Genomic DNA, 12,427 nt, shown 5'->3' with positions numbered 1-12,427 from the left:
AGTCTTAAAACTATGATATAACAGGGCCTCTTTCAGTCTCTCCAAGCCGGTCTTCCTTCCACTGAGCCACCCTGCCTGTCAGCAGAGAGTAATTTTGTTGGGTGAAAGCAAAGGTGTTCGTTCACAGTTTTCTCTGGTCATTATAAAGAGAAACACAAGCATGTTTATATCAAGATAAATTTTATAAAGAGCTGCTTCCGTTTTTTGTTTGTTTCTTAATTTGCTTAATAATTATGGTATTTTAGAAATTGGTCTCTCCTGGTAATGTTTGAAATGAAATTCTCTTCCAAAGCTAACTTTGATGCAGATATCTATATGTATTGTTAAGTCTTTGCAGCATATGATTAGTACATGTTTATATGAAAACAGATTTTAAATATATTAAAATATATGTTGTATTCAACATTCAATAGTTGTTTCTATTGGTCAGATGCTAGAACATCAGAAAATAGCCATCTGAGCTAAAGATGTATCTTTAATCTTATTATGGTATTTTTTCACATTCTAATTTAAACAAGCCATACCCAAAAAATGTGGGGATAGGCTTTTATTTTGTCGCCTAAGTTAATGATAAACATTATCCCCATGTGCTATATCATCTGTGTTGTTTACCTGCTGGTATTAACCATCTTTGCGCAGTGGCTCATTATATTAAGGGCTACCAAGTGCAAGTTCCAGTGCCAGCTAAAATAATACTGTGAATCCTCTAGCAAAAGTGGACAAACTAAAATATTTATGTGGAATTGGTCTTGGACCCTGTTACAGATCATTCAACCTCCAGTGTCTTATATTGGTTCCCCCTCTCTCATCAGCCCTGATTAATTTTATCTAAAGTATTTCTTACTCATTACTAGCGTCTCCTGTTTTAGATTTCAGCCTCTGTGGAATAATGTGTCAATTTATATTGGCATATACTTAAATATTTAATAATTATGGATTGGAAAAAGTAAATGTTAGTATACTGATCACACAGCACCCTATTTTATCCTCATATTTGATAGATGAGGGAACTGAGACGCAGAAAAATTAAGAAGTCACATAGCATTGCTGAGACTTTAGTACAGAACTAGAACCCAATTCTCCTGATTCCAGAACTTGAATTTTTTTTCCCCCTATGCTTTACTTGGAGCACTGGTAGCCCATTAGTTAAGAGTTCAGCTGCTGATCATAAAGGTTGGCAGTTTGAATCCACCAACTGCTCTTTGGAAACCCTATAGGGCAGTCCCACTCAATCCTATAGGGTCGCTATGAGTCGGAATTGACTTGACGGCAACAGGTTCGGTTTTTTGTTGTTGTTGTTGTTTATGCTCTACTACTCTCATTTAAGTGTCTTAGAAAATTGTGTCAAAGGGGAACATTCATGGAATAATGGGATAGTCAGGAATTTTTTTGTTTTATATTTATCCTCAACAGCTTGTAATTTCAGATAATTTAACACTCTAAATGCAAGAAAATATGTGCCATTTGACCATTACTTCTTAATTTTCTACTCCCTCCCATTTTGAGAATTTACTGAACGTATCTTCTTGGAATAAAAAGCATCAAACCTAGCTGGGAATAATGCCTAAATGGAATTTTGAGAGAGACATATTTTATTCGTGTTTACCTTATCATCATAAAAACTTTATCTTTCCGTATTGGAAAATGACCTAAGAGTATAAATCTGACTATGAAGGTTTTTTATTTGTTTTATGCTTAAGCTACATTTTTTTTTCTGTCACATTAAAAGCAGGCTTCGTTATGCTGCTTACATTTAACTTTGTGTGAGGTGTATGGAAGTAAATATGTGCAATGAGTGTCAAAACATTTAATGTCACTGAAATTCAAGACCTAGCAAGTACACATGATAACAAATTGTTGTTGTTAGGTGCCATCGAGTTGGTTCCAACTCATAGCGACCCTGTATGTAACAGAACAAAACAGTGACCAGGCCTGCACCATCCTCACAATCATTGCTGTGCTTGAACACATCGTTGCAAGTATAAAAATCCGTAATACAATTTTTAAAATATATGTATGTATATATATACACACACACACACATTTGTAGCATATTTTCACAACCATCGAAGAAACTTGACAAAAATCAACATCATTCCTTAAGAGACTTTACGGCTCTTCTGTCTCATGGCACTGTTATTCATCATTGCCAACAATTAATGTTCATCAGACACTGTGTATACTTCCTGTTTGGTTAGTCAGAATGACAGGATGTTGTAAAAAGGAGAGCATTTGTTTGTTATTATAAATTGGCTAGTTTTCAGGAGAAAAAATATGATTTGCAGATTGCATTCTCATCTTCTTTTTCAAATGAAATTTTGAATGTGTTTATTACTTGAAATATGGCATATTAGAGAATCATCTGGTAAGATAAAACCCTCCTGTTAGTACAGTCGTTGCTGACATAATGTCCTCTCGGGCAACATTCAACCACATATATGCCCGTGTTCCTACAGGGTTATAATAGAGTTACAGTATTAACCTACTTAACCTATATATTCCCTTGCCAGATACATTAGTTGAAGTACAGTACTATATGTGTAGGATAGGAGCCCTGGTGTCACAGTGGTTAAAGCACTTGTCTGCTAACCAGAAGATTGGTGGTTCAAACCCACCAGCCACTCCAAGGCAGAAAGATATGGCAGTCTGCTTCCGTAAAGATTACAGCCTTCGAAACCCTATGGGGCAGTTCTACTCTGTCCTGCAGGGTCACTATGAGTCAGAATCAACTGAACAGCAGTGGGTTTGGTTTTTTTGTTTGTTTATGTGTACAGTATCTAGGCTATTTAGTCAATACAGGTACACTACAGTATCCCATATAGCTTTGCTAAGTACAGGCAGTCCCCGGGTTACGAGCACCTGCCTCGCATACAACTCATAGTTATGAACCAGTCCCCATAAAGCCTAACGTATTAAAATTTTGAGGTACATACAATGGTTCGTAATAACAAACAGGTGCTACTTTACGGTGCGTATCAAAACATTATTATTATTATTACTACCATATTATTATGTTAAAGATGTTTTAGTGTATCTGGAAGTATTTCTTTAATCTTCTTTATGCATAAAAAGGTACAGTATATACTAAGACACACATTTGACTAATGTTAGATACAAGCCATACCTAACTGTTACGACTTACATAAAATTACACTTAAAGACAGACTTAGGAATGGAGCTCGTTCATAATCTAGGGACTGCTTCTGTGTAATATGGTGTTCACGCAATGTCCAAATCACATAATGTCCTGTTTCACAGTATGTATCATGGACGTTAAGCGATACATGACTATTTTGGGCTTGAGCTGTTTTTAATATGCTAAAGCATTTTAATACAAGGCCACGAAATAAGTGTAGCTATTTAAGAAATGTTTAATTTAAAAGTTCAGAATAGATTTTTGCAACTAAATCTTTCTATTTGCTCAGAGAGAAACTTTATAATACAGTATAGTATACCTCTGTCCCCTTTTTTAAGTTAGTATAGTTTTAGGGTCATGTAATTGTCGAATACAGTGATCCTTCAGCTATAATGTATAAGAGTAACCTGAAATTTTTATCAAAGTACAGGTTTCATTATCCTACCATTCAGTTCTGATTAAGTCAGTTTGAGTTTGGGTTCAGAAAAATCTTCTGAAGGTGGTGTTAAACTGTTAACTTTTCTTGAGAAACACTGATCTAATGCCTATAAGAAATAAGCATTCATCTCATTTTGTTTGTTGTTTTTTTTGTGGTTTGTGTGTGTGTGTGTGTGTGCGCGCGTGCGCGTACATTCTTTAGATGGTTTACAGGGCAAACTAGTTTCTCATTAAACAATTAATTTGCATATTGTTTTGTGGCATTGGTTGCCAACCCCATGACATGTCAACACTCTCCCCTTCTCAGCCTTGGGTTCCCCATGACCAGCTTTCCTGTCCCCTCCTACCTTCTTGTCCTTGCCCCTGGCTTGGTTTGCCCATTTAGTCTTGTTTTATTTTATGAGCCTGTCTGATCTTTGAATGGAGGGTGAACCTGAGGAGTGACTTCATTACCGAGCTAAAAGGGTGTCCAAGGGCCATGCCCTTGGGGTTTCTCCAGTCTCTGTCAGACCGGTAAATCTGGTCTTTTTTTGTGAGTTAGAATTTTGTTCTACGTTTATCTCCAGCTGTATCTGTGACCCTCTATTGTGATCCCTGTCAGAGCAGTCAGTGGTGGTAGCCGGGTACCATCTAGTTGTACTGGACTCAGTCTGGTAGAAGCTGTGGTAGTTGTGGCGTATTAGTCCTTTGGACTAATCTTTCCCTTGTGTCTTTGCTCCAGACGGGATGGGACAAGTAGAGTGTCTTAGATGGCTGCTCACAAGCTTTCAAGACCCTAGATGCTACTCATCAAAGTAGGATATAGAACATTTTCTTTATAAACTATATTCTGCCAACGAACTACATGTCTCCCAAGAGTGTTGGTCTCATTTTTTAAGATATTAATCCTTTTAAAAATTGGCTGAGTCAATGAAGGAAATCAAAGACACAAGGGGAAGATTAGTCCAAAGGAATCGACTCGACGGCACTGGGTTTTGTTTTGTTTTGTTTTGTTTTAGGCCCTAATTAACCAAACCAATTAAACCCACTGCCATTGAGTCAATTCCGACTATTAGCGACCACATAGGGTTTCCAAGGCTGTAAATCTCTACAGAAGCAAACTGCCACATCTTTCTCCTGCGGAGTCGCTGGTGGTTTCGAACTGCCAACCTTTTGGTTAGCAGTTGATCGCTGTAACCGCTGTGCCACCCGGGCTCCTTAGGTCCTAACTAAAAAACCTATGAATTTCTTTGTGGATGATTTAGAGGTTATTCTTCCCAAGGCCCTGTGACGCATTGGTTAAGTGCTTAGCTGCTAACTGAAAGGTTGGTGGTTCGAACCCACCTGGTGGCTCCACGGGAGAAGAGACCTGACAATCTGCCCCTGTAAAGATTACAGCCTAGGAAACCCTATGGGGAAGTCCTGCTCTTCCCTATAGGGTCTCTAGGAGTCGGAATTGCCTGAATGGCACCTAACAACGGCACTTGTTCAGATTAGGATACCCTTGAACATTGAAATAAATGGAATTTCTTCTGTAAGAAAAAAGTCTTAGGATGATGAATTCTTCAGGCTTTTTTTTCCCCCCGTCTTACCATGTTGTTCATCAGGGATGTTTTTTACGGTATGCTGACCCCTAGCTGCAAGTGGGCATGCCAGTGACCACAGGCGTCAATGGGCATTTTACTGCAGACTGACGTTTTATCACTCCTGCGACATAATGGAACAATGAAATGTGCACAAAGACCAACTGTGATCCCCCCCTCAGTTGTCACTGTAGGCAATATATAAAAACATTTTCATGAATAAAAGGTTCTCAAAGACTGTTCTCATATGCAGATCTAATCATGTACACAGCCCTTGCAGAGAAAATGGAGCCAGATGTGGTTCACCATTTATAGTTACACAGATGGCTCCGAGCATAGAGGAATACAGTAAATTCAAAAAGAATTCCTCATGAAACTGTAGTGGAATGTAATCCTAAATTTAGAGGGAAGATAGCAGTGGGCTAAATTCAGATTGACTTATGCTGATTTACACTAGTATTTTGTGGGTTTGGAAAAACCAGGCTGCTAAATTGTTCTTAATTTAAACACATACAGCTTCTGATGTTTCTGCCAGATTAGCTGTTGGTGATCTTTTTGCTGGTACTAATGCTATTGGAACACTACTGTTTCTAATTTTTGGCATCTGATATAACGTATATATAAAAAAAATAGTTGTGCCTATTTCATCATGCTAATTTTTTTCCGAGTGGTACATGTTTTCAATAATACAAACACACACACACACACATACACACACACATGCACTCGTACGTATCCATGTACACCTCTATGTTTGGTGTGTATAATTTGGCCAGACACAGAAATTATATTTGTTCTTTATTAAGAATGAAAGGAATCTTCTTTCTTTAGTATTTAGAGTATATATTTTATTTGTATTTCATTTAAGCCTAGGTAATTGTACCTTTGATAAAATTAACTTAAAATATTGTTATATCAGATCCATGTCCTTTTTAAGGTTGCATATGTGAAATGAGAACGTTGATAGAAGAAAGAGCTGTTTTATTTAGCGAAGCTTCTAGAATCCCACTTATTTTCAAGATCACATTATTTTAAATTCAATAAAAATATTCAAAATGTAAAAGGAATATACAGTTTTGCTATCTTGAAAGCTCTGCCCACCAGAAAAGTGTGAATTTTCTAAATAATATCTCTTTTTGGAATAAAAATCTTGAGACTAGCTGGGAGCAACAGTAAGTAGAATTTTCAGTAATACATTTCTCTCACATTTATTTCATCATTATAAAAGCATACTTTATAAATTTTTGTTTCCTTTACTGGGTTTCAGATAAGCAGAAGGGTCAAAGCTGCTGCTAATTATTCAGTTATATCAAGCATCACAGCTAATGATTGCTATGGATAGAATTGTGTCGCCGAAAAATATGTGTTGTAAATTCTAACCTCTGTGGTTATAATCCCATTTGGGAACACGTTGTCTTTGTTGCCTTAATGAGGCAGAATTATTGTAGAGTATATCTTGAGTCAGTCTCTTTTGAGATATAAAAGAGATGAAACACAAGCTAGCAAAGAGAGACAGGGGAAGAGTGATGCCAAACACATGAAAATTGCCCAGGAGCAGAAGCTCAGAAGAGACAAGTACCTTCCTTCATAGCTGACAGAGAGAAGAAAAAAGCCTTGCCTTAGAGCTGACACCCTGCATTTGGACTGCTAGCCTCCTAAACTGTGAGAAAATAAATTTCTGTTTGTTAAAGCTATCCTTTTGTGGTATTTCTGTTACAGCAGCAGTAGATAACTAAGACAGTGGTTTTCTGCCAAAATATAGATCAAGGTTAAGTTTTTCCAAAACCTGGCTATCACCTGGGGGCTTTATAAAACTATGAAATCCTGGGCCTTGGGGTCTGCATTTTTGAATCTCCCTTAGGAGATTATTGCAGCTGGTCTAGCATTAGTGTTTAGAACAGCACTTGGGAAACACTGGCCTAAAAGAATGTTTATTTTATGCTTTCTGCATACCATTTAATTATTTTTTTTTTACTGATTCTTTGTTCCAATATGCTGGGTCACGGCATTAGTAGATTTTAACCCTAGTTTAAACTGCAGTACGTTTTTTTAAGAATACTAATTCTGTCGTTGTCATTCTTATCAGGCACAGAACATTGGTTTTCATCCCAACCATGTGTTACAAGTAAAATCATTTTTGTTTTTTGAGACAAAAACTACATTATCGGTACTTCTTAATATCAGAATTACTGTGTTGTAGTTCAATATGCTATCATTTTGTGGCCAGGATTTTATAAATGTTCTTACTATCACAGACACTTAAAAAGTTTCATAGATTCTAAAATTAAAGACCAGGTGGAGAGTGATTTTTCTCTGTATTCAGATGACTCGTATGTGGGAGAGAATGGTTTTGTGCATTGTCTATTGCTGAGGTTTGGGATTGTGGATTCCTCTGGAGCATGTACAGTATCTGAATTCCTTTACTAGTCCCACAAAAGCTCCACACTGCCAACTTCTCTGACTTTAGAGCTCTAAATTAAGGCCAGTTCCTTTACTCATCCCACAAACTCTTTCATGTTCTCTAACCGCAGCCTGAGAAAGGCGCCTTGGTTTCAACAGCAGCAGACCAGCATATGTTTACTTAATTCCTAAGACATGATGACAGTGGTCTCTGTGCCACTAAAAGCTTTTCTCTTTATTATTTTCGGTTGAAGCTGATTTCCAAGCTTGCCTTGCATGTCACGTGTGTTTTGCAGTGCCTTCAGTGCTGCTCATGAAGAGCAATGGAAGTTCAAGGAACAGCAGCTGAAAGTACAGATTGCACAGCTCGAGATGGCCTTAAAATCTGACTTAACAGACAAAGCTGAAATCCTTGACAGATTAAAAACGGAAAAAGGTACATAAAAGTAACCACTGACTTATTCACTTCAGACATCTGATGTTTATTCCCTGAACCAGTCAGTATTTATTGTGGTGCCTGTTGTTTGTCAGGCACCTTGCTATGTGTTACGGACATAGCCTGTGTTAACAGCCATCCTGTTTCATGAATTTGTTGGTGCTCAAAATTTCCCTTCAGGCAGCCTAGACTATATATATCAAAGGAATTATTTTTTTCTCAAGGTTAACTCTTATTCAGGTTGTCTTTAATTTGTTTCATTTTCCTGAATTCTGAGCCTTTCTTTATTCAACAGTCAACAAGTGTTTATTGAGCACCAGCATATGCTAGACACTGTTCTAAGTTCTGGGGCTACAGCAATGAATAAAACAGACCTTGCCCTCATTCAGCATTCATTTGACAGGGAGAAATCGACAACAGGTAAATAAATATGTCCTGTGTCAGGTGGTGGTAAGTAAAATGGAAAAAGAAAAAAAAGCCATGTGAGACAATGGAGAGTGGTAGAAGTGGTTACTTGCTGTTTTTGATTTCTTAAACAGGGAAGATCTCTCTCTTCTGATAATGAGATGTTGAATTCTACTCTGTGATTTAAAAAAAAAAAAAAAAAAACCCGAACCCGTTGCTGTCGGGTCAATTCCAAGTCATAGCAGACCTATAGGGCAAAATAGAACTGCCCAATAGGGTTTCCAGGGAGCAGCCGGTGGATTCAAACTGCCAACCTTTTGGATAGCAGCCAAGCTTTTAGCTACCGTGCCACCAGGGCTCTGTGATAGAGAACCTAGATACCAAGAAGCCTTGTCAAGGTGTCCCTGTTAAAATAATGGTCATAAATGAGCCTCATGTCATTAATCACAGATCTCAACCTTCTTGCCTCATAGAAGTAAAACAATGTATAGCTAAAGTAGATGTCAGAATTGGTGTAGTACACACATACGTACTCACACAAATACACAAGGGAAATGAATTATTTGCTTCAAGTGTTGAATCTGTTCATCTGCCAGAGAAACTAAGTGCTGTGACACTAAAGTATCTCCTTTTGTACGTTTGCAATTCAGTTGCATGAGAAGATTTGAAAGTTTAATGCAGGCTCAGTAAAAAAAAAAAAAATACCTGTCTAGTTAGTACTTTTGTATATTGATGTAGATCACAAATGCCATATTTCATTGGCTGCAAGGAGCATTTCTTTTTACATTTTAACATCTCTGAAACCAGGATGCATATTGGTAGTGATTGCATTTTAAAAGTGCAGTCTGCAATTTTTTTTCACATTTTAACAAATCTGAATTTGGAGTACATCTTATAATTGATGGAATCTTAATTTCCGTGAAATACGTTACTATAATATTTATTCACTGAGTGATTGAATCTGATGAGATTATATTTGCATTTTCCAGTAGAAGATTGTGAGTAGAATAAAATATTGACGTGGCTTTGGATCTGGTGGCCGTTTAAAAGTTGTGATGTCAAAGATACGTAGCTCTCGATTTTAACGTTCTTTATCAAATACTTAACAGAATGCTTTCTCTTAGTAGTTGCTCAATAAATTCTTGTTCACAGAAGGAAGTAGAAGTGCTCTGTATTCCCTCCCTCTTTTTCAAAAACAGATCTAAATCGCTAATTCTTGGAAAAGAAAGGGAAATTAAATAACCCTTTGTTATTTCTGCTCTCTGTTACCCTAGATATCAAGAAACTTTACCTGTGTCATCATGTAATTCCAAAACTTACCTTTTAGACAACTGAATTCATCTCTGAAAAGCAACTTTTCTTAAGGCGAAAGAATCTCCATGTTTCTTTCCTTTTTTTTTTTTAACCTATTTATTATTGTTGAATTAATTCTGAGGGTTCCGCTTAATTATTAAATACTGCAATTGCTGAGTTATTTTAATTCAATGAGTCCTTTCCTCGTTTTTTTTACTGGTTCTTTTTTATTTTCATATAAAATGCAAATATCTTTTTTGTATGTTTTTGGGTAATAAAAATAACGCATAGCCGTTGCCATCGAGTCGATTCCGACTTATAGCGACCCTATAGGACAGAGTAGAAATGCCCCATAGAGTTTCCAAGGAGCGCCTGGTGGATTTGAACTGCTGACCTTTTTATGGTTAGCAGCCATAGCACTTAACCACTATGCCACCAGGGTTTCCTAAAAATAATGCATGTGTCCTAGAAAAAAAAATCCAGCAAGCAATAAGAAGTTCCTAAAAAATCACTCAGTCCCCAGTTTCTGAGATAATCACTATTAATGTTTTGATGTTTGTCCTTTCAGAGTTGTTTCTGTACGTACGGATACAGCTCCATAGTGTGCTTTTCTCTTTATTGTGAAATCAGTCCTTGAGTATAAACACGGGCCTACAGCAGCATCATTGACAATACCTGTTAGAGTGTTCCAGTGCGTAGATGTGCCGTAGAATATTTAACGGTTTTCTACTGATGAAGATTGAAGTAGCTTCAGTTTTTAAATACCATAAAGAGTTGTTTATACACAAATCTTTACACGTGTATCTACTTATTCTCTTAGTAAAAATTGCCACAACTGAAATTGTATTTAATGCAGCTTTTATTTTTCTAACTTATTTCTGTTTGAATAACCTGAAATTTGCCAGTCTGTGGGTTTAAGTTTTCATTTCTTTGTGAACATGTTGCAATAGGTTATAGGATGAATACTGCAGCCTTTACTTCCTTTTTCCAGGGAAACGCTAAGCAAGAAAATTGAAATTGTCTATTCAAGGAAATCTTTTATTTAGAAAGTTCGTTTTTGTGTTACCGATTTTGAGATTGTTTAGTGTTACTTCGAAGTCCCTTCACACATTTACATTTTCATGGACCAAGAAGGTGTTTCCTTGGCTTCTTGTAGTCATTCATCTAACTGGCAAATTATTTTTAGAGACTACTCACCTCTTTATTCAAGGTACAAATTAGTTTCAGATTGTGTAAATACGTGGGGGAAGGATATGTAAATGCAGTTTGCATTTGGTTAATGCTTAAATTAACTGCATGTGTTTAAGGGCCTGCTTTTGAAAGTTCCTTTCTATCTTTAGTTGAAATGCATAATTCAGCATAATGCATATGGTTATATTGATCACAGCTGAAGATATTAGCACAAAGGAGCTCTGCAAATTGTTTAGTTGAATTGTACTCTGCACTCTGCTTATTAATGGTATGCTGGAAGAACATAATTTTAAAAGAATGAAATGTTATCTCGTTTGAATAAAATGCTGTTTACCTTAACCTGCTTTTTGTCAAATCATAAGGTAAGGAGGGTATTTTTCATCTTGCACAGGGTGCTTTGATTTTTCATATTATAATTCAGCAAGTCTGTTTCCTCTTTGAACTAGAGCGTCTCAATATAGTTCAGGACCCAGGAGTTATATCCCCAACAAACAGTTGGAGAAAGAAAAAAAAATATCTATATACTGGATAGTTCTACATAAAATTCAGTAGAGAGAAACTTACTGGTATTCAGGAACACCTAAAGTTATATTCCCACTGATAACATCCTGGTTTTAAAAATGTCAGTGAAACAGGGACATCGCTATTGAAATAGAAATCAGTAAAGGACAGAAACATTTGAATAACTTTATGCCTGTTAGCTTATCATTCTTAGGAACCCTGCTCTGAAAATTGGAGAGGATAGAAAAACTGAGTGTAAAAATAATCAAAATACCATATGTCTGGATGAAGATGGAGCAGTCGTGTCCTTTACACTTTAGCTCAAGGTTACCAAAAACCCTTTGCTGTCGAATCGATTTCGACTCATAGCAACCCTACAGGACAGAGTAGAACCGCCTCATAGTGTTTCCAAGGCTGTAATCTTTACAGAGGAGCCCTGGTGGTACAGTGGTTAAGAGCTCAGCTGCTGACCTAAAGGTCAGCAGTTCAAACCCACCAGCTGCTCCCTGGAACCCCTATGGGCCACTTCTGTTCTGTCCTATAGGGTCGCTACGAGTCGGAGTCAACTCGACGGCAACAGGTTTGAGTCATGTGTGTGGGTGGGTGTACCCTAGGATCACAAATTATTTTACTTTTTATAGTTTGCCAGGAAATATGTGATATTAAAAACATCCAAATTTAATCCATCTTTTTCTTAACTGTGTAATTTTAACGTTTTTACTTGTATGTAGTATTTATAGCTTGGGAACACAATGCATTATAAAAGTCAGAAACATTTTTGTATAAAATGCGGTCAGTGTGCAAATGTATTTATGTAAAAGAATTCTTGGCAAATGTGTTGATTTATTTTAGTTTTTTAAGAAAAGGAAACAAAAATGTACAACTCGGATTGAGAACTTATGATAAACATAAATCTTTAAGAGTAGGATGAAATTAGCGGAGACACTTCGGATGACATGGTTTAGAGTTGGTCCACAGGGAGCTAGCAAAGGATACTTGACCACCACAATGAACTCCAGTGAAGAGTACACTTAAGAACATGAGACTAAAGAATGCAGTAGATTT

General features: G+C 36.8%; 1 protein-coding gene across 6 annotated transcripts in view; it reads left to right on the top strand.

The window, feature by feature from the left end:
• RPGRIP1L (RPGRIP1 like) overlaps positions 1-12,427 on the top strand; it is a 123,204-nt gene that overhangs the window by 38,542 nt on the left and 72,235 nt on the right. For all 6 annotated transcript variants that reach the window (XR_007514646.1, XM_049864187.1, XM_049864188.1 and 3 more), the window contains exon 10: positions 7,833-7,972. Coding sequence is in view for 5 of the 6 variants with exons in the window: in XM_049864187.1 (XP_049720144.1) it covers positions 7,833-7,972 (140 nt within the window). In the remaining variant the exon portion in view is untranslated. The remainder of the gene's footprint in view (positions 1-7,832; positions 7,973-12,427) is intronic.

The sequence above is a fragment of the Elephas maximus genome, chromosome 21, assembly GCF_024166365.1.
Source record: "Elephas maximus indicus isolate mEleMax1 chromosome 21, mEleMax1 primary haplotype, whole genome shotgun sequence".
Taxonomy (NCBI): Eukaryota; Metazoa; Chordata; class Mammalia; order Proboscidea; family Elephantidae; genus Elephas; species Elephas maximus.
The sequence above is the reverse complement of the archived record's forward strand: the minus strand, read 5'-3'. Positions and strand labels throughout refer to the sequence as shown.